The following is a 23,816-nucleotide window of genomic DNA, read 5'->3' as shown; positions in this document are numbered from 1 at the left end:
AAGGGATTCCCCCAAAATTGACGGGACTGTACGAAGCACCATGACTTCTACACTCTTTGTACATTATGGATCTAAACACCATCAACCACCTTCAAGCTGAAATGGGCACTTTGACTTCAAAACCCTTTAAATTTCAAATTACATGTACCACTACCATCGGACTCAATCAGCCTGTGACACCCACCCACAGGACAGCAGTGTGAGACCCGTTCTGTCTACAACAAACCCCATATCCCAAGGTCATCTAATGACTGGATTTATATTATGGGTAAAATGTATATTTATACCGAATTACACGAAATGGAGATTAATAGATGTGCAATCAATAGTTGTATATTTAGTGTACACGCCGACATGCCCAGTGACATTAACTATGTATTCTTTGGGCTTCATTACAGGCCTGCCTGAAAAGCCATCTTTTTCTAATGATCAAAGTATTTAATGATAAATGCTGCTCAACCAGCACCAACAGATTACAATCTTTGTTATTTTATGTGAAATAAATCATCTGGTGAATTACAAATTTGAATGACAGGTCTGACTCATGCATTTGAAACGACTGATTTATTTTTTACTGAACTCAAGTCTGTAAAAGATTTATAGATTTACGCCTTAGGTTTGGCAGGTGCTGCCTTCTTTCCAGGCTTCTTCTTGGGTTTCAGCATCTTGGCCTTGATCTATGGAGAAAACAAATAAGGTTTCAAAGTCAAAATCAACAAATTACAACCTCTAATTTTTGCACCCGTCATGAAAAGTTTAGGTTCTTACCTTAGGGTCATGCTTGAGGATGGCATGACGTCTTGCGGTCTTGGCGTAAGGGTTCAGTTTGAGCATTATCCTCAAGTTCTTCAGAGGATTCTTCTTCAGCACTCTGCGGTTGATCTTCTTGCTGTAATGACAATATAATCCAGTCTTAATAACATGAACTTGCACTAAACTGAAAGTTTTTAAGAAACTTTGTGTCGCTCAGGACTTCCATAATAATCAGGGTTCAGAAACACGGACCTGAAGTGGAACATCATCATAGTTGACGAGTGAAAAAAACAAACTGAAAGAAGTGAAGAGCGCTTACTTGGGTGTGCGAAGTGCTTTCTGGATCTCCTCACTCTTCAGGATCCTGCTCAGGTCTGTGTTGGTCATCTTGTGCATGGGCAGGCTGGAAGAAATACGGCATGACGCGTTAAATTCCTCATTTTGGAAAATATGGAAATGGTAAAAGTTTTGATGCTCAAACTCAGAACTTCTTTAAATATCACAGAATTTCAAAAACACGGACCATGAAGTGGAAGCTCATCACTGTAATGTCAACACAAGTTTGACTTGTGCTACAGTGTGGCTGCTCCTTCAATACTCACTTGTAGTCGATCTTCAGGGAAGCAGGTTTACGCCAGGTGCCATACAGCTCATCCAGCTTACGGAAAGCACTCTCTGTCCAGATGCAGAAGCGTCCAACGTGACCACCAGGGGCGAGCCTCAGGAGGTTCAGCTTGTTCACGTTCTGCAGAGTGATGCCTTCATAACACAACATAATGTATTTTAAGTCTGCTTATTCAAAACTTTGATAACCACTGATATCACAAGATTCAGGAAACTGCCATATGGAATCATTATATACCTGCAGCATTGAACTTTACATAATTGGATATTAAATATACTTAATAAGTCTTTAATGGTCTGATATCAATTTACCTGACACATTACTGAATTCCACATTTGACCAAATAACACACCTGGGATATTTCTGAAGGCCTTGGTGACACCAGCGTCTTGGTTGTAGATGATGCACGGTCCTCTGCGCTGGATCCGTCTGCGATTCCTCATCTTACCCTTACCAGCACGCATGCGCTGAGAGGCGTAGACCTGAGAAGAGAAAGCTTATATTATTTCAATATTCCATTAAAATAAAAGGAAACCTAGAAATGTCTAATAAATGTACAAAATGTATGCAGTTAAAAGGCACAGGAACTGTTCTCAATTGATCCTACTGCAAGTAACAAGGTTGGTCTGAGGTTTTAATGCTACACTCCTGCTGTGCTCTCCAACATCACTTTAGGTGAGTAAAACATGATTGAGAGATTCCCATAAAACTGAAGGGACACGTATAGAGCTATGATTCCTACATTATTCATACAATATGGACTTAAAGACCATCAAATATCCTTCAAGCATAAATAATCACTTAACTACATATTCATTGTGTTTCAGTTTCAAATCACGTGTTCCCTGACAGAGTGCTGAGTCAAGTCAAAAGAGAAAATGTGAAAAATTGTGATTACCTTCTTAATGTCGTTCCAGGCTTTGAGCTTTTTCAGCAGAAGCACTGCCTCCTTGGTCTTCTTGTAGCCCTCAACTTTGTCTTCCACGACCAGTGGGACCTCAGGGATTTCCTCAATGCGGTGTCCTAACAGACAAGAACATTATGTCAGCTGAAGACATCCCCACTTTTGACAAACTTCTGACTGTCAAACACTACAGTGTTGACCAGAGCTTGCTCAGAATTTAACACACATCAATTCTCTATGACAGCTTGAAGACAGCAGGCAACTGTCACTGTTCACAGGATCAGACGCAAATTACACCATCATGGCAAGTCAAATGTTAAGCCAAACTGTTGATTAGAAGAATACATCATGGTAGAAATAGATTTCTCTTTTCACTTTTTTTGTCATCTTCAAATACTGTTTTTGGAGCTTACCTTTGGACATCACAAGTGCAGGGATGGCAGAGGCAGCCACAGCAGAACAGATGGCATAGCGCTTCTGGGTTGTGTTAATCCTGCGGTGCCAGCGGCGCCAGGTCTTGGTGGGGGCGAACATGCGACCTCCACGACACATCTAAATCAAAGTCAAGGAGGTTTTGACAACTAACTGAAGTAACATAAGTGCTGAAGTACCTAATGACTGCTCAGACTCTGTTGTTCGTCAGCCATCTGTGCCAGCATATGACAGCAGGCATTCTGTCACTGGTCACAGAGTCAGACGCAAATTACACCATCACTGCCAGTCTGTTGTTTCAGTTTGCCCTGGCACATACAGTATTATAAGTAAAGAAAGAATTTACAGCTCCAATTCCGGTCAGAAGGATACATTTCCAAAAGCACCCTGGCCAGAGCGGTGAGTACCACCACCTCTCACACGAGGGATACGGGCCACAGCTCTTCCTGTACCCCAGGACTCTGCACTGGTCTGGTGACCTGAAATGAACAATTACACAATCTTATTACAGACAAGAAAATAACGCAGATTTGAGTATGCATGTGCTCAGTCGCCAACTTAAAAACTGTGATGACAAATCTTGATCAACATGCAAGTTGAGGATAGACATACACACTCACCTGCCAGTTCACTGACTGCATATGGCTGGCGGCTGTTCTTGCGCATGTTGGTGTGAACAAAATTCACAACATCAGGGCGAATTGGCGCCTTGAAAACAGCAGGCATGACAACATTCTTGCCTGCAGATTCTCCTTTCTCGGAATAAACCGAGATCAAGGGACGGGCACAGGCCTAGGGGGCAAAACGAACCACAGCACTGAGCTTCAGACATACATGTAATATTGACTTTCAGACAGTATTGCACAGTGGTACTCTTTAAAATGCAATGGCTCTTAGAGAGGAATTAATTCCTTAAAAACGTGTCTCCAGAACCCATTACATCTAGCATGGGCGAGCAGACAAGTCGCTAGGACCAATCTGATGTAACTCGGTGCAACTGATATGTCAAATCAAGCGCACCTCACTTCTAACGAACATTACAGTGGCAGAGCCTGTCCATTTAGATCGCGTATTTAGAATAATTAATCTGCAGCTGATAGCCTTAGCTTAGCATGATTTTGCTAACGTGACTTAGCAAGCCAGTTTAAAGCGTTACCTTGTCCTCGTTATAGATGTCGTTAACGCAGAGCACAAATACACGCGAAAACCTAGAGTAGTTTCTACGGCGAGCAAAATATAGATGCCATCTAAATAAGTGACACCGACAGCCGTCATGTTCGTGATCTATCACTGAACGGAGAACCACACGTGTAACTTGGACGAACTACTGAAGCTGTTCATCCAAAATGGCTCCTCGTGTTAGCTTCGCTAGCCGGGAGCATTTCAACTCAGTGCTGTATTAAATCTGACACATACCTTCCCAAAGACAGAAAATACAGATTTATTTTGCCAAGTGCAAAACAACGACACACGCCTCGCATTTAATATGCATGTTACTGACGATATGAGTGTAGTTTCTCACCATTTTCGATAGTTAATTTTCGGCTCGCCGGGGACCACGCTCCACTCGCTATGGCGGCCACAGTAAAAAGGAAGTTGGTACATCACCCTGAATAGTTTATGCCTCCGCTTTGACGATTATCACTTCCGGACACAGATTTTTTTCCCACCTTTGTTTTGTTTACAGCGAAGAAACACACATAATAAACTTCGCTTGCATGTAAGAAACAATTTCTTTAGCATCTCAATTAAATTCCAACTGTAAAACAAAAAACACCTTAAACTTTGTTGGTAAAGCGGGGACTATTTCTTTACGCCATGTTGGCGCAGGATAAATGTCAAGGAGGGACTTATTTCCTTACTACGTTTTCCGGGAAATTTTTACTTAATTTAATTTAATTTGTTTACACTTTGTAGTTTATTTGTGGTGGTGTTGCTTACACACGTTTCCAAATCAATTTATCAATTCCTTAAATGTAAACTCATAATGAGAAAGGGGTGACCTGTGACCTCATGACGTCATCACCCGACAGAGCGCGCGACTGTCAAACTATCAACAGTGGGAGATCATCTAGTGTGTTAACAAACTTTTGTATTTTGTCCACGTTATTCGCTCTCTAACAGGAGATTTGTTCGATAATTTTTCAATGGGCTCAAAGGTGATATCTAGTGCGAACGAGTTTTCTAATGTTCTTCGGTAAGTTTACTTTTGGATGCTTACCAATTATTTTTAGCTAACATCAAATTAACGCTCGACAGTGGATGCGTTTTCAGCCTTTAGCTTGTGTTCGCTATGGATTGCCTCACTAACCATTAATCACTTATCTTGCCGAGGTAAGGTTTATTTTGTTGTGTGATCTGTGTTGTCCGGTTTCATTTAAGGTCTCTTCAAGCCGAGGAAAGCAATGATCCATGTATATATGAGGTAATTACACTTAAAGTAAAATATGTCGCTGTTCTGTTATAGCAATGATGTTGATGCAGTATTTGTTGGTTTCAGGGGGACATCCAAATATTAAAGATGTATGCAGACAGAATCCCTGTGCTGAATATGTACTGTGGCAACCAGCCAGTCTTCATCTGTGAAAAAGCTGTGAGTAATGTTCATGATGTGACTCTTTAAATATATTCAGGGAATCTGCAAGCTCTAGACTAGTAAGACTGTGTGATATGTGAAATGACAAATTAACACATGAACATAATCTTGCATATTAGAGGTCTGTACTTTTTCTGATACATTACCAGTTGCTTATGGCTTTTTTGACGTGCAAATCTTGGTATAGGATGGTGCTCATTCATTAGTTTAATAGCTTAAATAGGTATCAGTGTATTCCACTAGGCTTGAATTTTAGTTTGTTGCCATTATTGTGCATTATAACCATGCACTATTGTAAAAGCCAGGCCACACTATAACTAAAGAGGCAGTTAAATTTCTTTCCTCATACAATCTTATAAAGACCTCTCACTGCTCGCCCACCTTTGGACTGCATCTTTATTTCTTGATTTCACAAGGTTCCAAAAATAGATCAACCTGGTGATCAACAAATGACTGAAACATCAAAGTGCACTGATGATAATGATGCTGAAGATGATGATTATGCCCATGCACTCCAGACAGAAATTGGGCCACAGCCACTCACAATCATGAAAGCAAGGTGACTGATGTAAAGTTTAACACTTAATCCAAATGAAGCAAGTGCTAGTTGGATTATAACCCATGTGTCTAATACACTGTAGATGACAATCTAAATGCTAATATTTTCTTTCTCCTCTTACAGGCAGTTGCTGTCTTGGTACATATTATCTCAAAATCCTAATGTGTCAGCTGTCGAGAACAACCCTGCCTTACACCCTCTATGGGTGCGATGTGACATGTCTGATCCAGCTAGAACAACCTGGTTTGGAGCTGAGACCATCTGCATGGCCAGTAAAGTCTCTGGTGTCAAATTATACTCCGTTACCTGCAAAGGTACAGCTCAGATGTTTCATGCCCCTTGAATAACCCAGCCTTCAAACATGATCAGTATAGTAACGAAGCTTTTTAATTAACTGCGGTGTGATTTTGATGCGTCTGGGCTGTTTTATTCCAACTCATATTTTGTTAGGCTCAACTGTAGACAAAAGATCTCTCGTAACGTTGGACGAGCTTAAACAGGAGCACAAGAATAGGCATCACCCATCCTCGGTAAGTGAGTGTACATCTCTTCTTGTATTTCAGTATAAATGAACAGTCGTTCGCTTACATATGTCAGTGCTTCCAGATGGCAATTAAAGGCAGTGCCAGGTTCAACTTGTTTGGCTCGACTGTTGTTGAAAACACCATGATTGAGTCACAGAGCAGTGTGACCGTGGATTTCAAATGGAACCATGTGGAGAGTATCCTTGAGACCCCACCCCTGTCCTCTACAGCAACACTGGTAAACATCAGTAATTCACAGTCAAAACATGCTTTTTTTTACCATAAATACTTCATTTTCATATGTGTAAAGTTGAATTAACACAAAATAAATTAGTACATTTTCTATACTTCTTTAAATTTGTTCACGTGCAGAATATCAAAGTTGCCAGTGGGGACATGAGGAGCCCAATGTTCGAGATGTACAGGGAGCTAGAGTTTCTTCAGGTCTGTGTCTCACAGTAATCTGAGTTAATGATTGTGAGTACACAAATAAACAACTTAATATATTGACTTGCTGTTATATCAGACTCTTGCTGATGGTTTGAGAACTGGTGAGACTGAATGGATGGAACCTTTGGAAAGCACGTCAGCAGTAAATCTGACCAAGGCCTTCCTGGAAGGTATCTGCCTTGTTAAGTCATTGCACCTTCACTATGATTTAATGCTAACAGGTGGTCAAGACGATTGCTTTCTTTTGTTATTCTCCTTCCAGAGCTTCAGAACCCTGCCAAGACATTACAGGACCAGGCTGCAAAAACAGCTGAGGTACGATTGTGTTAAAATCAAGGGATTTTTCACAGATTCATTCATTTCAGAATAAATGTTGCTATGTTGCTTCTCCATCTTTTCTTAAAGCCCACAAAGCTGAAGTCTGAGACGGACACCCCCATTTTCAACTCTCTTTTGGAACGAGGTGATTTGGATTTTGTGGAGCAGCTGTGGGTTCGGATGAGAAAGAGTGAGTCAGTTCCTCTGTTAAGAAAACTAGGATTCATTTGATTAAGTGTTATAAATAGAAAGCGACAATCATTTTCCACCGTTTTATTTTTCATTATAGGTGTGACTTCATATCAAGACATAGGAGACTGCCTGAAATTGGTCACTGAGGCTCTACGATATGGTGACATCAAACCATGGGTATGAAGTGATGCAGCTTCTGTTTATCACTGAGAAAAGACTGAGAATTGTCTGTAAAGTTTTTTTTTTATGCCTCCACATGGGTGATGGCCATGACTGGAGCCATTGTGGTGTTTTTTTGTTTTTTATGTTTCACTTTGTCCAGATTCACAGAGACAGTAGCAGCTCCCTCAGCAAGCTCATCCTGCAGTCGTACCACCAGCAGATCGATCAGGTGACACTCACAGGCGTCACCCCGGTCCACATCCTGCTCGAGATGGGTCTGGACAAGATGAGGAAGGATTACATAAACTACCTCATTGGTAATCTCTTACTCATCACTCTGAATATCTGTATAATTCTGTTGTCCTTTACATGTGATTCTAAGTTTTACAGTAATATTTAACCGCACCTCGTATGAACTATATATATTCAACTGTTCGCAACTGTTTTTTTTCTCCTCAGGTGAGGAATTGACAACTCTAAACCACTTGGTAAGTTTAAAACTATTTTACTGACAGCTACTTTCAAATGACTGTTAACGAAACATTCTGAGTTTGGAATATTTTTCTCCGTAGTGTTATTACCTGAGCACAGAGGTGGATCTGCAGGAGCAAGTGATCCGACTGAGAAAACTGCATCATGTGCTGGAAATAATTTTGACCTGCAGCACTTTCCTGGGCTTGCCCTACGACCGGCTCTTCCTTCTCACACAGTAAATATTTTTGGCTTTTTTCCAGTGATGTGCGAGTGTGCAAAATGTGCTTTCCTGAAGATGACATTGAAGTTTTACTATTTCATTCCTCGTAGATCATGTTTGCAGCACTACAAAACGTACCCATACGATGAGGAGCATGAATTCAAACTGCAAATCAAACCCGTGCTGATTGGTCATTTCTACCAGAAGTAAGGATCCTTTGCGCACCAACTGCTTCAGCGCATCCAAAGAAAACTGTAGTGAAATTGAGATGTTCCTGTTTTTATTCATATTTGAACACAAACTAGGGCTTTGCTTCACCTACAAAAGTGTTAAAAAAAAAACATTTGCTTTCATACTGCCCTCTTGTGATCAGACCACCAAACATGCACCTAAGTGCCAACTGCACAGTTTAATGAGGGCTATTGTCTCATCCCTCATGTTTGTGCGTGTTCCAGAGAGCAGCCAGTGATGTGGGGGGTCGAGGTGTCCAGTGGCCACAGTCCTCGTGAGGTCAGGACATCCTTACAGCTCAGTGACAGACCGCTGGTTGATCACGTCATCTTTGAAACAGGTGATCTTTATGCACCACTCCGAATATACAGTAGTACATGCCATATAGTTACAAGTGATTAGTATCACAGTATCCAGTACAGATAACACATCCCCTCTTTAACTGTTCTGTCTTAAGATTACCCAAATGAAACAGTGAACGGGGACAGTGAGGACCCCGCCTTCTTCTCCACCATGGTGTGCTGCAGTCTCGTCAACTTTGCATGAATTTACACAGAGTACATCTGAACAACAAAGGAGGTGTTTATTGTCATTTTTGATATTCTCATCAGCAATGAACATGTTGTAAACTGAAGAAGAACTAGCCAGATGACTTTATTTTGCATCACAAAGTGTACATGTACCACTGTAGGTTTGTTTGTTAATATACTGTATTTTCGTCAAATGTTTTGAATGAGCTTCTTTCAGTTCTTTGTATATATTCTCTGTAACGCTGTCATAGGTTTTCTAATCGCATCTTTATTATCACATTTGCTGAATCTTCTCCTGGTCAGTACAGCAGTTGAAAGAGGTTTTGGAGGTTTTTTGCCAAAAAGCTGCGAGTTGTAACCAAATGAAAACACAAAGTACAATAATCACAAGGGCGGTTTGCAATGGTAATATTCCACAGCAATACTGTAAAATCCAACATGTTGCAGGGTTATCCACACTGTTTGAGTGTCTGCTACTAAATTCATTATTTTAGGCTAAACCAATGCTTTTACAGCAAACACTGTATGCACATCAAATTAACGAAGTCACCAATTCTCTTGAAATTCAGTTCAAATAATGTATTTATATTCAAACATGATCTATTAAAGAAAGGATGCACTTAGAATATGAGTGTGCGTGTGCGTGTGTGTTGTAAACATGCACACTGGAGAGCTCCTTTCTAGTTCCGCCTCCGCAGCAGGAACATGAGGAAGACGGCACTGAGCAAAATAGAGAGTGTGCACACAGTGGGAACAACGATCTCAGTTACCATCTCCATGTGGCTGGTCAAAGGGTCTGCAAATCGCACACACAAACACACACACACACACACACACACACACACACACACATTAACAAATCACCGGCATTATTATGAAGTTCAGACAACTGCTTATGAAGCGAGTAATGATGCTCAAGCACAGCACTCAAAGGGTTAATATTTTTCCCTTGTATCAAATCATCCTTTATCTGATTGATAGTGAACATGAGCGATTCCTTACCATGTATAAGTCTTAGAATATTGGCAGCAGTACTCCGCTGTTCCTCTAATAGAAAAAGAGAAAGTACTCAGAGTTGATTAACGGCACTTTAACCCTTTGAGAACTGCATGCAGCTACTGGGGAATATTTCAGAAAGCAGCATTCACACCATCGCCAGATAACTTTTAAAAATCCAATCTTGGGTTGTGTTACGATTACCAGTTGTCAATATCCATGGCTGAATCATGCTCCTAAGTTTTGCTGTCTAAATTCAACTCAGATCTATCTCAGACCGTTTCACTGGTTTTATGTTATCTGGGTAAATTTATAAGCCTGCTTTGTGAAACACCCCGTGGGCACAGATAAGGCCACAGATGAGCTGTATGCTTATGAGTTTTTTTTGTCAAAGCTGCTGTGAAATCAAAAGGGCTGTTCTTGGTAGCAAATTAGACTGAAGCATCCTAGTGAAACGTCAAATAAATGACGTAGTTGCACACATCTCAGTGTTAAACTGCAGAGGCTTAATTCTATTAGTCAGATTTAAAACTGCACAATCACAAAGCAGCAGCAAAAAACAACAACAACAAATGACATTAATGGAAGACATATACCCTCAAGTTCTAAACTTCATCATGCACTGGCCAAACCTTTGCCATTTCTGCATGTTCCTTGGATTTTCTTCTAGCTGGAGGGGCAAACAAAGAAGATATCTCAGATATTCTGTCAGAGATTTTTTTATTTCCATCATTATTTAACTAATAATTTGTTCATGTGTTTTCTGAGGTGCTTAAAGAACAGCAACACGAGTCAAATTATGATTCTTTATCTCATGTGCATGTGAAACTACAGGCATGTTTTTGATATTTAAGTCAGAATCTTTATTTGTTTACCCCAGCTAGTTGCTCACCTCTGATCATTGATAAATGGTCAGGGATGTTATAGATGAACTGACCTGCAGCTAGAAGCTGGTTGCTCGAAGAACAGCTCTCAATCGCCTTCCTCCTCCAGCTCTCAACCTGTGGGGGATTACAATCATATCACGTATCATCACTGACATTATTTTTGTGGCACAATAGAGCGTTAACCAATGAATCTTAATGTCTTCTTTTCAGAAGGCTCTGTAGTGGACCACCTTGTGTTGCTTACCTCTCTCTGACTGGGAAATCCATTGGAGCTGATGATGCGTTTGTAAAACTGAACAGAAGCTTTTGGATAGCGAGGTTTGTTTTTGTTCCTGAAGTCCACGTAGTACAAGCCAAACCTCTCGGAGTAGCCTTCGTCCCACTCAAACTTGTCCAGCAGGGACCAGGCGGTGTAGCCCTTCACGTTGACTCCATCTTTGATAGCTGAGTGACACCACAGAGAACAGAGAGAGAGCGGAATTAGACTGAAAACCAACCAAAAGAAATACGCGGCTCGTCGTACGTGTGTGAGCTCGTTCACCTTTCAGCATCTCATTGATGTAGTCTTTGTAATACTGTATCCTCCAGTCATCACACAGCTCTGTGCACAGCATCTTCTCAGAGACGCCATTCTCGGTCACATAAATCATTGGGTTCGCATACTGAGTCTAGATGGGGAACAAATCAACATGAAGCGCAATAAGTTGCCAATATAATTTAAATTGTGCTGCAGAGTGCTGAGATCACTTCAGATACAAATGTCAACGAGCTTCTTCGGCATCATTGACTGAAAGTCACCTTGACAAAATTGAGCAGACGTCTGAAGCCCCAAGGCACAGAGTAGAGCCACTCAGACCCGGGGTCGGGCCATCGTGGGTCCACCAGCTCAGCCAGGTCACGGTCAGTGAAGTAGCTGCCGCTGCTACGGCCTGATGGATAGGTCTTTTGGGTGATGTAGCGGGTGGTGAAATGGCCGATGCCAAGGAAGTCACAGGTCCCCTTGATGTAGCTCTTCTCTTGGGGGGAAAATGTGGGCAGGCGAGACGTCCCGAGGCCCTGTTGGACACTCTTCCTTCCTGCACACACAGTTAAATGTGATGATTGGTTTGTTCCCACTGGTATTTCTTCAGGATTAACTGTTTAAAATTTAACGTACCAATGAAGTCTTTCATCACTTGAGGGTAGTCTCCATGAAAGATGGGTGTGGCGAACCAGCCCAGGTAGAACTGGACATACCTCTCAGCCGCTTCAATGTCTTTCTGGTTGCTGATATCCACTGGTTCTCCCCAGTCTCCAGACAGAGAGATGCCAATCAAGCCTGCACATATGAACAGCAGCTCTCAATACTAAGACGGACAGTCGAGAGGCAGACATTGAATGAAATCAATATGTTACTTTCTAGAGTTTGACCTGGTTTACCTTTTTGTTTTGCCCTCCACTGTGTATCATAACTGTGCCAAACTTTAGCATGAGCCTATGAAAAAGATGTCATGAATACGATTTCAGATCAAAGTTGCACGTTTGTTTCTAAGTGTTTTTGATAACTCAATGCATTCTCCCACCTTGATTATGTGATGGGCAGCCCTGTACGCCCCTGTTCCTCTCAGCTTCAGTCCAGGAGCATGCTCACCTGTCTCATAGCCTTCAACTGCTACAGACTAAAGCAGATTTCCAGATTATGGAGTATCAGTGTGACAACAGTGCTTTCAGTAACAGTAACACACTCTGTGATAAAAAATGAAAAATAGATAAAACCTACCCAGGGATTGTTGAAAGTGATCCAGTACTTGACTCGGTTGCCAAATCTTTCAAAGCACAGGTTAGCAAATTCATTGAAATAATTGACCATGCTTATATTCTGCCATCCACCGTATTTCTCTTGTAAGACCTGGAAAAGCAAAGAATACATTAACCTGGTAAAGATGACGAGTGCTGTAATGCAAAACAAGGTGAAGTTAGGGATTGGATATATTCTGTATACCAACCTGTGGAAGATCCCAGTGGTACAGAGTAACAATAGGAGTGATCTTGTTCTCCAGCAGGTGGTTGATCAGATTGTCATAGTACTGTACTCCTTTTTCATTTATATGATCAGCTGCAAATGGTATCAAGGTGTACATAACTCGTTAGTTTTAGTGATCAGCAAATTCAATCATGCATGCCAGTTCAGTTCAGTTCAGTTCAGTTCCAAAAGGCTTGAATTAACAGCAGTTACTCACACTTTATGCCCGTGGGGATGAGTCTTGGCCAGGATATGGAGAAGCGATAGTGGTTAAGCTTCAGCTCCTGCATCAGAGAAACATCATCCTATACAACACACACACACACACACACACACACACACACACACACACATACACAGAGTAGAGTGTAATATCAAGCTTTCCTTTGCCCCCGTCAGTTCTCTCCAAATCTCTCAGACACACCGCACCTGCTCACCCCACCTTGACTTTGTGGTAGCCCTCACAAGAGGAGTCCCCAGTGTCATTTTGTTGTATTCTGCCTTTCTTATGACTGAACACATCCCAGATGCTCAGTCCTTTTCCATCCTTGTCCCAGGCTCCTTCTGTCTGATAGGCTGAACTGCCGGCACCCCACGAAAATCCTAATTAATGCAACATTAGCAACAACCATTCAGCTTGGGATAATTTCACCAGTTAGCAAACAGTTAACATGTCCTGAATCTGCCCCACTGAAGAAAACAACGTGTTTACCAGCTGGAAAAGTGCCATAATAGAAGGAGCTGTGGTCGTTCTTTGTCCAGTCGAAGTCCTCAGCCGAAGACAGACACAGCACCAACACAAACACATGGCACACACTGAATGCACAGCGGGGCAGCATGGTACTCCTGAGCCTGCAGCACAGTCACTGTCTGGTTCTGCTCCAGTCCCTCACTGACGTCTGCACACAGAGGAGAACCATTCAGCGTCACCACTTAATCACAACAACAAGCTCACACACACACACACATGCTTACAACTCTCTATTTTATAATGTCTAAATTAGTAGAAAATCTCAGCATAATCACAATAAACTGTCATCAAACAATCTGAAAGCATCCAATGTAATAGACTGCAGGGGGTCCCGCATCCCTAATGCAGAGCCAAACACCCCTTTTCAAACTCAATGGAGTGTGAGCTCATCTTGCTGAGGCAGACAAATCCCATACAAAGTATGGTTTCACCTCTGTAAGCAAAGTTAATGTCAGAGAGGGTGATATATTTACAGTGCACAATCACATGACACATATAGACTAAATGTGAATATAGGAACTTCCATCAATGCATCATTTGACATTTAGGGAGAAATCAGTGATGTTTGTTACATTGTCATGGTTAACGTCCAGATTTAAGCGCTCAGAACAGAAGAGAAAATAAACTGCTTCATCACAATTCAGTCTAATAAGCCTACAATCAGTGTGATATAGAGGATTAATCATAGTATGCAAAATTGAAGACATTGCACTATGAAAAATTTAAATCAGGAATAAAAGTTCTAATGTTGTAGTTTAATATGAATATAAATATCTCCCTTAAGCAATTTTGTTTCAGTATTCCTGCAAATAAGTTATTAAATCACTCGTGGTGATTGGTGAATAAAATGTCCAGTTACCTGTGTGCCTTTATGAAGAATTCATTTGCAGCAGGTGTGTGTGCTGAGCCCAAGTCCCTGGGTGAATGGGAGCTCTCCTGGAACAGCAGACCATGTAGAAAGCCGCATATATCTATCGGTGCAATCTCTATTGTATGTTGCCTGTTGTAGCACCACCCTTCTCCAGAGCTGTCCCTGCTGTCAGTGTGAAAGCTGCCCTTATTGTGAGGCTCACTGTATTGTTTTAGCTGTTTAGAAAATGCTGAATGGTTTGCAAGTGGAAAGTGTTTGCACTGCATAACCCATTTGCCTGGGTCAGGTTAGGACAATCTTACATAGGTATTACCCTTAATTAAAAAAGTTTTCATCTGCTTATTGCTTATAAATAAAAAAATGATTACATGTGAAAAACATTACTGTTTGTTGGGAAGCATGTTGGCATAAAACTAAAAGCGTACATTGTAAAAATCAGTCAGGTGAACCTTATGCAAAACATTTTATTTTGTGCTTACGATTATCATTTCTTACATAATGCATACACACGATCTTCTTATATGGCCCAGCCATATGTTTTAATGCTAATCCTCAAAATGCACACTATGTCTAGTAAGCTATAAGCACCTAGTAACACTGTCTTACTGCATTTCAGTGAGCAATTTCTCACAAAATTTGACACATGAATTCTAACATAATTTGAAATCCAGATGACGTGCCTTAAATCAGGCAGAGGAGCAGATACTGTTAGCACCAGACATCATTTTACACTGTAACTGTTACTCACTCCATCCAAATAAATTAAACTTCCTAAGTGATAGTACAAAACAGGTCAACACATAAACAGACGTCTGTTTACATGTGGTTCTTCTTCAGTGGTGCAAATATTGAAGCTCCATGAAACACTGAGAATCTCAGTAATCGTCATCCTCTTCCTCCTCCTCAGGCACAAACTCAAGCTCATTGTCATCTTCTTCGTCATCCTCTTCATCATCTTCCTTATCGTCGTCGTCGTCCTCTTCCTCCTCCTCCATGTCATAATCTACAGCGGCATTCAGTAGCAGTTTGGTTCGATTGATCTCGCTCTCATCATCAAGGTTAATATGGACCTGAAACAATGAAGTCAAATAGTGAACACAGACCCCTCGACCACTTTTAAATCAAATCTTAAAAAGTGCAAAGTAAGTGCGCGCTTTTCGTTAGCCATGTAAACAGCTTAGTAAGAATATTGTCTTTTTTTTTTTTAATAAGGGCGAAAGATTGATTATTTTGTGCATGTAAACAGTGGTTTCATCAGTTTGGTGAAATGCATTTTTTTAAAACTCAACTGCAATTTTTAAATAATAGCTATGTTGGAAAAACTGTCTTGAGCTTGAGCCATTATGTATTTGATTTTTACCATGCAGCAGTACGTCTCTGCCTTTGTTTTAATGCCTTTTTGAAAACAAAAACACCAGCATGAATCTTGTAGTTGTAACCTCTGACTGCGCTGTGTGTACATTTACACTTTTTATGGGCATACCTGGTTGTGGTAAGTAACTAATAGCAATTTGAGTCTAACACGTGCCTCCGTATGACCATTTCTCTTAGTTTGTTTAATGAAATGCGAATGTGTAGTGCGTTAATGGCAGAAAGGAGAGACACTGAACCACTGAATGACACAAACACACTTTCTGCAAAGGAAAGGTATGTTTCTGAGTAAAAGGAAGTAAAGAAAAAAAAAATAAAGTTTCAGTCAGAGCCTTTATGGGTGCTGTGATGATCTGGTTAGAAAAATAATCCAGTAAACTCAGCAACATTTCTGCTAGAAAAACATGATTACTTTGCCATGTGTACCTTAGTCGTATTGTATGTAACCTGAAGTTTTAAATTAATGACATTACTGCCACACACGTAAACATGTTAACTGATTTCCTGTCCTAACACCATTACACAGAGCAGCCTGGTTTGGGTCTGGATGTAAATGTAATCGGCGATGTTATGCAGGCCTGTGAACTGTAACATCTCCTGCAAGACAGTGCAGTAGTATAGTAAAAAATATCTGATTCTCAGTGTCAACAAACCAACTTAAGTGTGAATTAATCAACAAAAACACAAGCATAAATAAAATATGGCAGATTGAGACATCATCCGTCGCAGTGTTCCCTCATGTGATTTACCTCAGTGTCTGGGGGTGAGCGCTGTGAGGCTCCTTCTTCTGTTTGAGCATTGATGATAGATTTCAAGGCTCCTTCTTCAAACTGTAACAGAGTGAACACACAATATATAAACACAGGTACCACAAACATAGATAGAAAGTCCAACGCAGTGAACGCAGTGACTCACCTTCAACCTGTTCAGCTGGTCTTGTAGCATGACTTTGATTTTGAGGAGAGTCTCCTCTTCCTTCTTCAACTCCTGCAGACGGCTGTGCATCTTTACTGGTCGTGCTGCAGTCAGACCATTCCTCAACACTAAAAGGGAAGAAATCAGTCGTCAGGGATACAGTGTCATGTTATATTTTATGCTGATTACAAAGGACTAATATTCCATCATCTTCCTGTACCACGAATCAGGATTTCATTTACCAATGACAGTTCCTAAGATCTTATCAGCTAGCAGCCACTGTATTAAGATTCAAAATTAAGTATTTAATAGTACTATATAATAGTGCTTTTATGACATTTAGTTACGAACAAATCGGCATATGATCTTCACTGCTGTGCTGACTGTGTCAAATCAAAAAATAGGTAAATAGACAGCAGTGCTACGAAAAACAATTTGGCTAAGTAGCGGTGCCACATAATGACAGCTTATTTCCGCACATGGCACAGTGAAACAGTTCAAGACTATTACCTTTATTTATAAATTCTTCCTACAGCTCCATATCAACGTCGAAATGGGCGATACACAAAATAACGTGCTCCTGACAGCTTTAATTTGGAATACTGATTGCTTAGCTATTGTGCTACAGCTACGGCTACTAGCTAAAGTTTGGGTCCTGTGTGGTCATATCCGGGCTTATTGTATGTTTAAATGCTGTGGGAATCTTTGGTTTTGAGTCTCGCGAAAACGAACGATGTGTCACATATGACTGTCGGCCTATATACACACTGTATTTATCTATGATAAAAGCAGAGATTTAGTAGCTACAGTGACTCACTTGAAATATGTGGTTCTACAACAGTCATCAATGACGACGACTGACAGTGACAATCATTGGATGTTAACATAATCTGTTAGCAGAAAGATAATTCGAGGGAATTGCCTTTTTCATCGCAGAACTAAAAAAATTACTTGCTGTTCATTTTGGTAAACAATTGCAGTCGATTCATTAAAACAATCCACCACTCACATATGCTTTTGAAAAAATAAAGTTGACCTTATCTGAAGCACCTAAATGCAACATTACTAGTAGCTGAACATTGAGTCTAGCGACATCTTGTGGTCAAAGGGCTGTAATTGCTGCAATGGCCTTTAGGGTGAACATGAGATTGTTTGATAATTATTTGACCAAAACAAGGTAAGAAAACCTAGCAGTGTTTTTGTAATGTATGTCAGTTAAAAAGCGAAGTAAAGAAATTGTTATCAAACCACAGCAATTCTTTAATATGTTATTCTTAACTGTACCCTGTAGTCATTTTGACCCGGTGGACGTTAGTTAGCTAGCCTAGCTAATTAACGTAAATTAATGCAGCTATTTCTTTCTAGTCGGTTATCAATGGCTGTCCTCCTTTCCAAAGAAGGGTTTGAAGTGGCAGGTGTCAACTTTACGGCACTAGGAAGCCTAATTTGTAACAAATGTAGTTCATGGTGTTAGTCTCTCTCATAAAACATAAGGGTCACAGTACGCTGGGTGTAACTCAGCTAACATGCAAGGTGTAAATTTGCCTTTCATGCTGGTGTGACTCCGAAAAGTGCCTTCACTGTATATTCACAAGCCTAAAACTGAGTGACACTTGAACAACAAAGGTTTGCAAACATGCTGTGGAAAAGTGGGTTTATGACAGTAACAGAGGTAAATCAAGGAAATATATGCATTTTTTACTCTGACAAGATATATCTTCTTACTTGGCAGTTTTTAGGCTGTTTCAATACTTTTTGGTCCTTAAATTATCTTTACAAGCTATTTTAACTTCTTGCCTGGGTTTTATTATTAGTTCTGTGTTACTTAATGCTTGAAACTAGAATTTCCATAATTCTAAAGCTTTTTGATGAACACTGACAGGTACAAAACTGCTTTGTCACATTCAGGATGTCTTTGCATCCAGATAAATTAACCTGTTTTCAGTCTGGCTGCACTATTAAGATAACAAGATATTGCTTTTTGGGGAGCTGAGTTTTTGCAGTGAATGATAGTTTTAAGCATTTTCATGTATGTTAAGTAAACTGGGATCATATTGATGGTACTGAAACACCTACAATTTCCATGTATGCTCAGTTTGACAGTAATAGTGTATCTGACCAAGCCCCATAAGCAAATATTCAGCAGTCTTGCACATTACCTACAAAGCATGCAAGTCTCCCCTAAATCCCCCAAACCCCCATTACATTGAAAGGGAGCAAGTAACGCAGATAACGAATTCAGTGAAAACTTAAATAGATGACAGATGGAACTCATTGATGTGAACAAGATCTGAAAGGGCTCTTAATCAGTCTTCAAAAAATGTTAGAAGAGCCCATTAGGTTCTTTATAGGATTCCAAGGCTAAGTCCATCCAGATGTGTGCATTGATAATCACAGCACGCAGGCACGACTGGAGACTAACAATGGAGCCAAGCCAAACGGAGAGACGTACCTGTCTCTCTTCACACACATGAAAACGGAGCTGCCGTAGGATGTAGTTTCTTCAGATTTCCCAAACCAGATGCCTTCTATTGGTGTGATAGACAATCATTTCAACAGCACAGACCATTACTGAGTGGTGAAACGTATGTGTGTCATGATCCTTGTAAATGTGATGATGCATCTTACCCTATAAACAAGAGATTTGTCAAATTTTGTCAAGCTATTGTTTACCTATGTGTCACTGATTATAAAGTTACTTTATTCTAAATACCCTGTAAAGAAAATGCTATCATTATCTTCACAAACATTGGAAGATGTGAAGTATATCATGTGTGAATGTCCTGAATGACCACCCTGCCTATGAATCTCCATGCTTCTTTGTATGTACACAAATGTCTTCCTACATGATGTTATTTAGACAGAAGTCCTTTCTTCAGCTCACCAGTGAATTACAAGAATATCTTTGTGTCCGTAGTTTCACTTTGTGACAATAGTGTATGTTGTCTGTGCTTCAGGTGGGACACAGCAGCTGTCCAGTGCAGTGCAGTGTCATCACTGAAGACCCAGGAGCATCCAGCACCCACATACCACAGCAGTGCAGGTTACTGGAGATGACAAGAGGGTGTCGTCTGATCTCTGATTCAGGTGCTAATATTTTCAGCGCAATACCCAGCAGAGTTTTCCAAAATACAAAAAGAAATCATGATATCTACAATCGAATAAGTCAAGCAGTGATGTTTCTGATGTCTTTATTTCAGCTGTTTAGCTGCCAGTGAAGGTGACGTGTGAGGGGAATAGGCAAGTTAAGGATCTGTTAAATTTGTGTCGATCAACTAATGGATTAATTGGCTGGTCATTACAGCACTGTACATTTGCTGGGTTGTGGTATGTGACTATGTACAAGAACATTATTGTTTTGAGAGCCAAGCACCTTGGGAGCCTCGGGAGGGTGAAACTGGAGCAGTGTACTATAGACCTTAAGGATTTGGGGGTCAGACTAAAAGGTGCTCTGAGGCCTGCGCCCCACTATCGCAGCTGCCAGCCTTCCAGCACAGACATGAGAGGCCCCACTGTGGCATGAGGGTTTTACTTGGAGCTGTTTCAGCAGCTTGAAGGTGGCTAATACTGTACAGTTATCACTCTGCTCCTTGAGAACCACAGTTGCTTTTTCCTTGTCATCACGCAGAGTCTGTTGCTGCTGCATTGCAACTTCTCCCCAATGAAAGCTCTCCTCGGCAGGGCTTGAGCCTCGTGCTGAGGCCTGGTGGCAGCTGAGGCTGGGGTTCAGTCGCCCCGCGTGCTGCTGGGAGCTGTGGTCTGCTAAGCTTGTGCAACATTTGAAGGTGCTCCCCACGCTGTGGAATGCAGTGCTGGGTGTGTTGGATGAGGGGCCTCCCAAAAGGGAGAGGAGGAAAGGGGGGGAGGAAAGGGGGAGAGGAAGGGGGGGGGGTGACCTTTGAACAGTGCCGTCAGGAAGTTATGACTCAATTTTCAATCGTGGCAGTTAAACAGAGAGTAAGAGCATGGAAACAGGAGAGGGCTGAAAGATGGAGGAGAGTGGGAGGGAAGATGATGATACAGATTGTAAGGTGAGGCCCAGAGAGATAAGATTGTAAAACAGCAGTGAAGGGTTTGTGAAGTCGATGGGGTCTATGAGTCACTGTCATGCAGTCACAGCTGAGCAAAACCAGATCATTCCCAGCATCGGTCTCCAGATCAGGAACATGGAACCAGCCTAACAGGGCATTACTCTTAAGTTTCCAAAATGTTTTTAGAACATTGTTAGCTTGTGTTTTACATGAGTGTGATGCACTATAGGTTGAGCCATCTATAGAGGGAGATGGGAAAGGTGGGGGTGGCAGCTCCAGGATGTTCCCTCTTAAGTGTTACAGTGATGTGGACAGGAGCCCCGGGCGCCAATGAAAGGAAAGGACCCATGCGGAGATGTGGAGGAGCCTTTGTTTCCAAGGAACTACCTCAACCTTTACGTTTCCTGTCCTGAACTCCCACACACACATATTCATGCAAATTGGCACGCACACACAGTGGGACAAATGTATTAAAGTTCATTCATTGTAATCGGCGCAATCTTCTGCACGTACACAGAGCCAGAAAGGTATGGATGCATACTTTGGTGGTGAATAAGTGCATGTGTAAATGTACTGATACATTATGATATGTGGTTAAAAATATGCCCATAGACAGTCACACCCTTGCATTAGGTATACAGTGTCAGAAGACACATATATATATGTCGTATGTAGGGTTAGATGTAGAATAATGGTCCACTTTGCCTTATTTCTTTGCACATTGAAACTTTCTACACTAAATCAGTCAGCTGCTTAATCCCAGTGGGAAAGCTGTCACTGCATCACAGAAGATGATTGATAACAATGTTAATCACCAGATTAACCACAGCGCTGTGGTATGATCCACCGTGTGGTTTTTGTCTATCAACACTTGCCTGTGTATGTGTGCGTGCAAGTGTATAGCTAGGTGGTGCCCACAGCAGTTATGATGCTATCCTCATTCGTCAAGCGAGTGTAGTAAAAGCCAAGCATTACTCCTTCGCCCAACTGGAAAACCTGATCATTGTTGCCGTCAGCATTTCATTATCTGAAGCACTTACGTACCAGGAGACACTCTTGGTTCTGTGCCCTATCCATGACAAGCTCAGGAAAGCCTATTCATCCCGTGTACAGATTTGATTTCAGCCTGCTTATGTGGCTTTCGTTTGGCTTTTAACGTTAAACTGATCTGTCCAGAGAGGTATAAGCACATTCAGTCAAATTGGAAAGGATGTGCAGAATTTTGTGATCCCAGGGAAGTGAAAAAGCAGAGTGACGGAGTGGTGGAGGTCTGGTTCTCAGAAGTGCGTCGGACGCATGGAAAACTGAAAAGGGGCTGAAAGCACTGGCAGATCCTGGATGTAAGGCAATCCAGTGTAACCACAGTAAAAGGCTGTTGATTTAGGTCGGGCTAAATCGAGTGAGCTTCTTTATGTTGCAGCCCGGGGAATGCCTCAGATCACGGCATGAGGTTTGGGCCCTGATATGATGTGGTTTGGTCAGAGATGGCAGGAGGGAGTTTGGGGCCGGGGCTGAGGAGAATGCCGCTGTCACAGCTGAGATTTGTAAACTAATTGACCACCCATACGCAGCATTCCCGTTCCACTGGCTTTTCTCTCAAGACCGACAAACAAACCCAGAACTCAAGAACACCTCCAAAAGACCAGACCCACTGACTGTAGTGTGATTAATTACATTTTCCCTTTTCCTCTCTCTCTCTCTCTCTCTCTCTCTCTCTCTCTCTCTCTCTCTCTCTCTCTCTCTCTCTCCTGAGCCTGGCGTATTGGTCTGCATAGTTCACCTCCCTTGGTACTCAAAGTTAAACATCCCAGTAATGTCAGACCAGCCAGAAGGAAATCCACTTTGTTTTCCTTTTCTGCTGTCGTTTTTTCTTCTCATAATGATTCATTATTAGTGAGTCCACAGGCTCATTTTTCTCTTTTAGTGAGCCTTTTCAATCTCAAATATCCAACTGCCTGGCCACAAAATGTGGTGAAAGATGTTTTGTAGAAAGGTGAAAATAAACAAATCCCTTTGACCCTGTTCACCACAACCCAAGAGAGTAAAAATGACAGGGTTGTAAGATATGATCCAGTGCAGCACTGTGCAAAGGGAAGCCAGGGGTACTAATGCCAAGGACAAAGGTCAAATGACAACACAAGGTCAGATTTTTCCCATAGGATTGTCTGTGTGATCATGACATAACATTGGCTCGGTAACAATGTGATCGATAATCGTCTGTGTGGGACCGAGTGTAATGTTCTAAAGGCAGTGCAAGTCAAACATTTGGCTAGTTAAAAGTCTGGTTAGAATGTGTTCCTTTGGGCACAAATCTTTGGCTGGTGTCCCAGTTGTAGTTGGTGAGAGGCTGACCTGTTCTTATCACTTCGTCTAAAGCAAATATTGACCACAGAGGTTTGGGCATTCCTCACATTCCTCGTGGAAAGACCATAGCGCAGGTACTGCACTCCTGCCTTTCTTTCTGATTTCCTCACTCTCATTAACGAAGCTCTCTGCTCCTATTTTACCACCTCGGCCAAGGGCACAGAGCAGCCCTAACACGTTCTCCTTGGCTGCAGTGACGTTTGAAGAGACTGTTAGCTATTTTAGGAAATACACCTATTCTCTTTCATTCTGAGAGTTGATTAAATTGCTTTCTGTTTGTTTAATATGAAGCTAGAGCCAGAAGACAGTTAGCTTAGCTTAGCATAAAGACTGAAAATGGGGAAGGCTGACTCTGTCCAAAGGTGACAGAATCCATCTACCATGAGGCTGGTAGCGATGACTTCATAGCTGCTTTATGCTTAAGAGACATGAAGAAAGAGAGAATGGTATCAGTGTTCTCATGTTAGTCTCAGTAAGAAAATGAATTTTTCATTTAATTTCTCGAACTGTCAAAGTGGTCCCATAAAAGTGATAGATAACTGCAAAGACAACTAGGCCATGTTGTGTCACCTACTGTAAATGATGTGTTACTTCACGTGCATGATTTTATTCTTTCTGTGAAGTCCATGTGTATGTCATAAGGTGATGTCAGCAGTCA

General features: G+C 41.4%; 4 protein-coding genes and 4 non-coding genes across 9 annotated transcripts; 1 reads left to right on the top strand and 7 right to left on the bottom strand.

The window, feature by feature from the left end:
* Positions 1–549: 549 nt before the first annotated feature.
* rpl4 (ribosomal protein L4) lies at positions 550–4,307 on the bottom strand. Its single transcript, XM_076732521.1, has 10 exons — positions 4,237–4,307; positions 3,335–3,506; positions 3,087–3,193; positions 2,696–2,834; positions 2,277–2,401; positions 1,731–1,860; positions 1,356–1,512; positions 1,073–1,156; positions 769–889; positions 550–677 (listed from the first exon to the last, which is right to left on the bottom strand). Exons 1-10 carry the CDS (start codon positions 4,237–4,239, stop codon positions 606–608), a joined length of 1,110 nt encoding a protein of 369 aa, XP_076588636.1. The 5' UTR covers positions 4,240–4,307; the 3' UTR covers positions 550–605.
* LOC143322797 (small nucleolar RNA SNORD18) lies at positions 963–1,030 on the bottom strand. Its single transcript, XR_013077344.1, has one exon. It is a non-coding gene; the product is annotated as a small nucleolar RNA SNORD18 (small nucleolar RNA).
* Positions 1,231–1,302, bottom strand: LOC143322794 (small nucleolar RNA SNORD18). Its single transcript, XR_013077342.1, has one exon. It is a non-coding gene; the product is annotated as a small nucleolar RNA SNORD18 (small nucleolar RNA).
* On the bottom strand, positions 2,490–2,589 carry LOC143322799 (small nucleolar RNA SNORD16). The gene has a single exon (XR_013077346.1). It is a non-coding gene; the product is annotated as a small nucleolar RNA SNORD16 (small nucleolar RNA).
* LOC143322800 (small nucleolar RNA SNORD16) lies at positions 2,902–3,001 on the bottom strand. Its single transcript, XR_013077347.1, has one exon. It is a non-coding gene; the product is annotated as a small nucleolar RNA SNORD16 (small nucleolar RNA).
* Positions 4,308–4,745: 438 nt separating the features above from the next.
* zwilch (zwilch kinetochore protein) lies at positions 4,746–9,145 on the top strand. The gene is made up of 18 exons (XM_076733011.1): positions 4,746–4,911; positions 5,097–5,139; positions 5,215–5,307; positions 5,727–5,869; positions 5,993–6,183; positions 6,320–6,399; positions 6,476–6,631; positions 6,766–6,837; positions 6,920–7,013; positions 7,106–7,158; positions 7,249–7,351; positions 7,451–7,530; positions 7,676–7,832; positions 7,975–8,003; positions 8,088–8,224; positions 8,320–8,415; positions 8,665–8,780; positions 8,898–9,145. Exons 1-18 carry the CDS (start codon positions 4,862–4,864, stop codon positions 8,984–8,986), a joined length of 1,782 nt encoding a protein of 593 aa, XP_076589126.1. The 5' UTR covers positions 4,746–4,861; the 3' UTR covers positions 8,987–9,145.
* lctlb (lactase-like b) lies at positions 9,077–13,694 on the bottom strand. Of its 2 annotated transcripts, XM_076733012.1 has the most exons (14): positions 13,568–13,694; positions 13,298–13,458; positions 13,073–13,160; positions 12,839–12,948; positions 12,613–12,741; positions 12,416–12,511; positions 12,273–12,327; positions 12,010–12,171; positions 11,652–11,929; positions 11,395–11,521; positions 11,098–11,297; positions 10,904–10,967; positions 9,973–10,017; positions 9,651–9,766 (listed from the first exon to the last, which is right to left on the bottom strand). In XM_076733012.1, the coding sequence occupies exons 1-14, from the start codon at positions 13,692–13,694 to the stop codon at positions 9,651–9,653; spliced, it is 1,758 nt and encodes a 585-aa protein (XP_076589127.1). The 2 variants fall into 2 exon arrangements, with proteins under 2 accessions (XP_076589129.1, XP_076589127.1); XM_076733014.1 differs by lacking the exon at positions 9,973–10,017 and having other exon boundaries at positions 9,077–9,766; positions 13,568–13,632.
* A 1,229-nt stretch (positions 13,695–14,923) lies between these two features.
* snapc5 (small nuclear RNA activating complex, polypeptide 5) lies at positions 14,924–17,424 on the bottom strand. Its single transcript, XM_076733016.1, has 4 exons — positions 17,274–17,424; positions 16,764–16,891; positions 16,598–16,678; positions 14,924–15,547 (listed from the first exon to the last, which is right to left on the bottom strand). Exons 2-4 carry the CDS (start codon positions 16,851–16,853, stop codon positions 15,353–15,355), a joined length of 366 nt encoding a protein of 121 aa, XP_076589131.1. The 5' UTR covers positions 16,854–16,891; positions 17,274–17,424; the 3' UTR covers positions 14,924–15,352.
* Between the last annotated feature and the right edge of the window lie 6,392 nt (positions 17,425–23,816).

This window comes from Chaetodon auriga, chromosome 6, assembly GCF_051107435.1.
Source record: "Chaetodon auriga isolate fChaAug3 chromosome 6, fChaAug3.hap1, whole genome shotgun sequence".
Classification (NCBI taxonomy): Eukaryota; Metazoa; Chordata; class Actinopteri; order Chaetodontiformes; family Chaetodontidae; genus Chaetodon; species Chaetodon auriga.
Note: the sequence above shows the minus strand (reverse complement) of the source record. Positions and strands in the feature narration are given on the sequence as shown.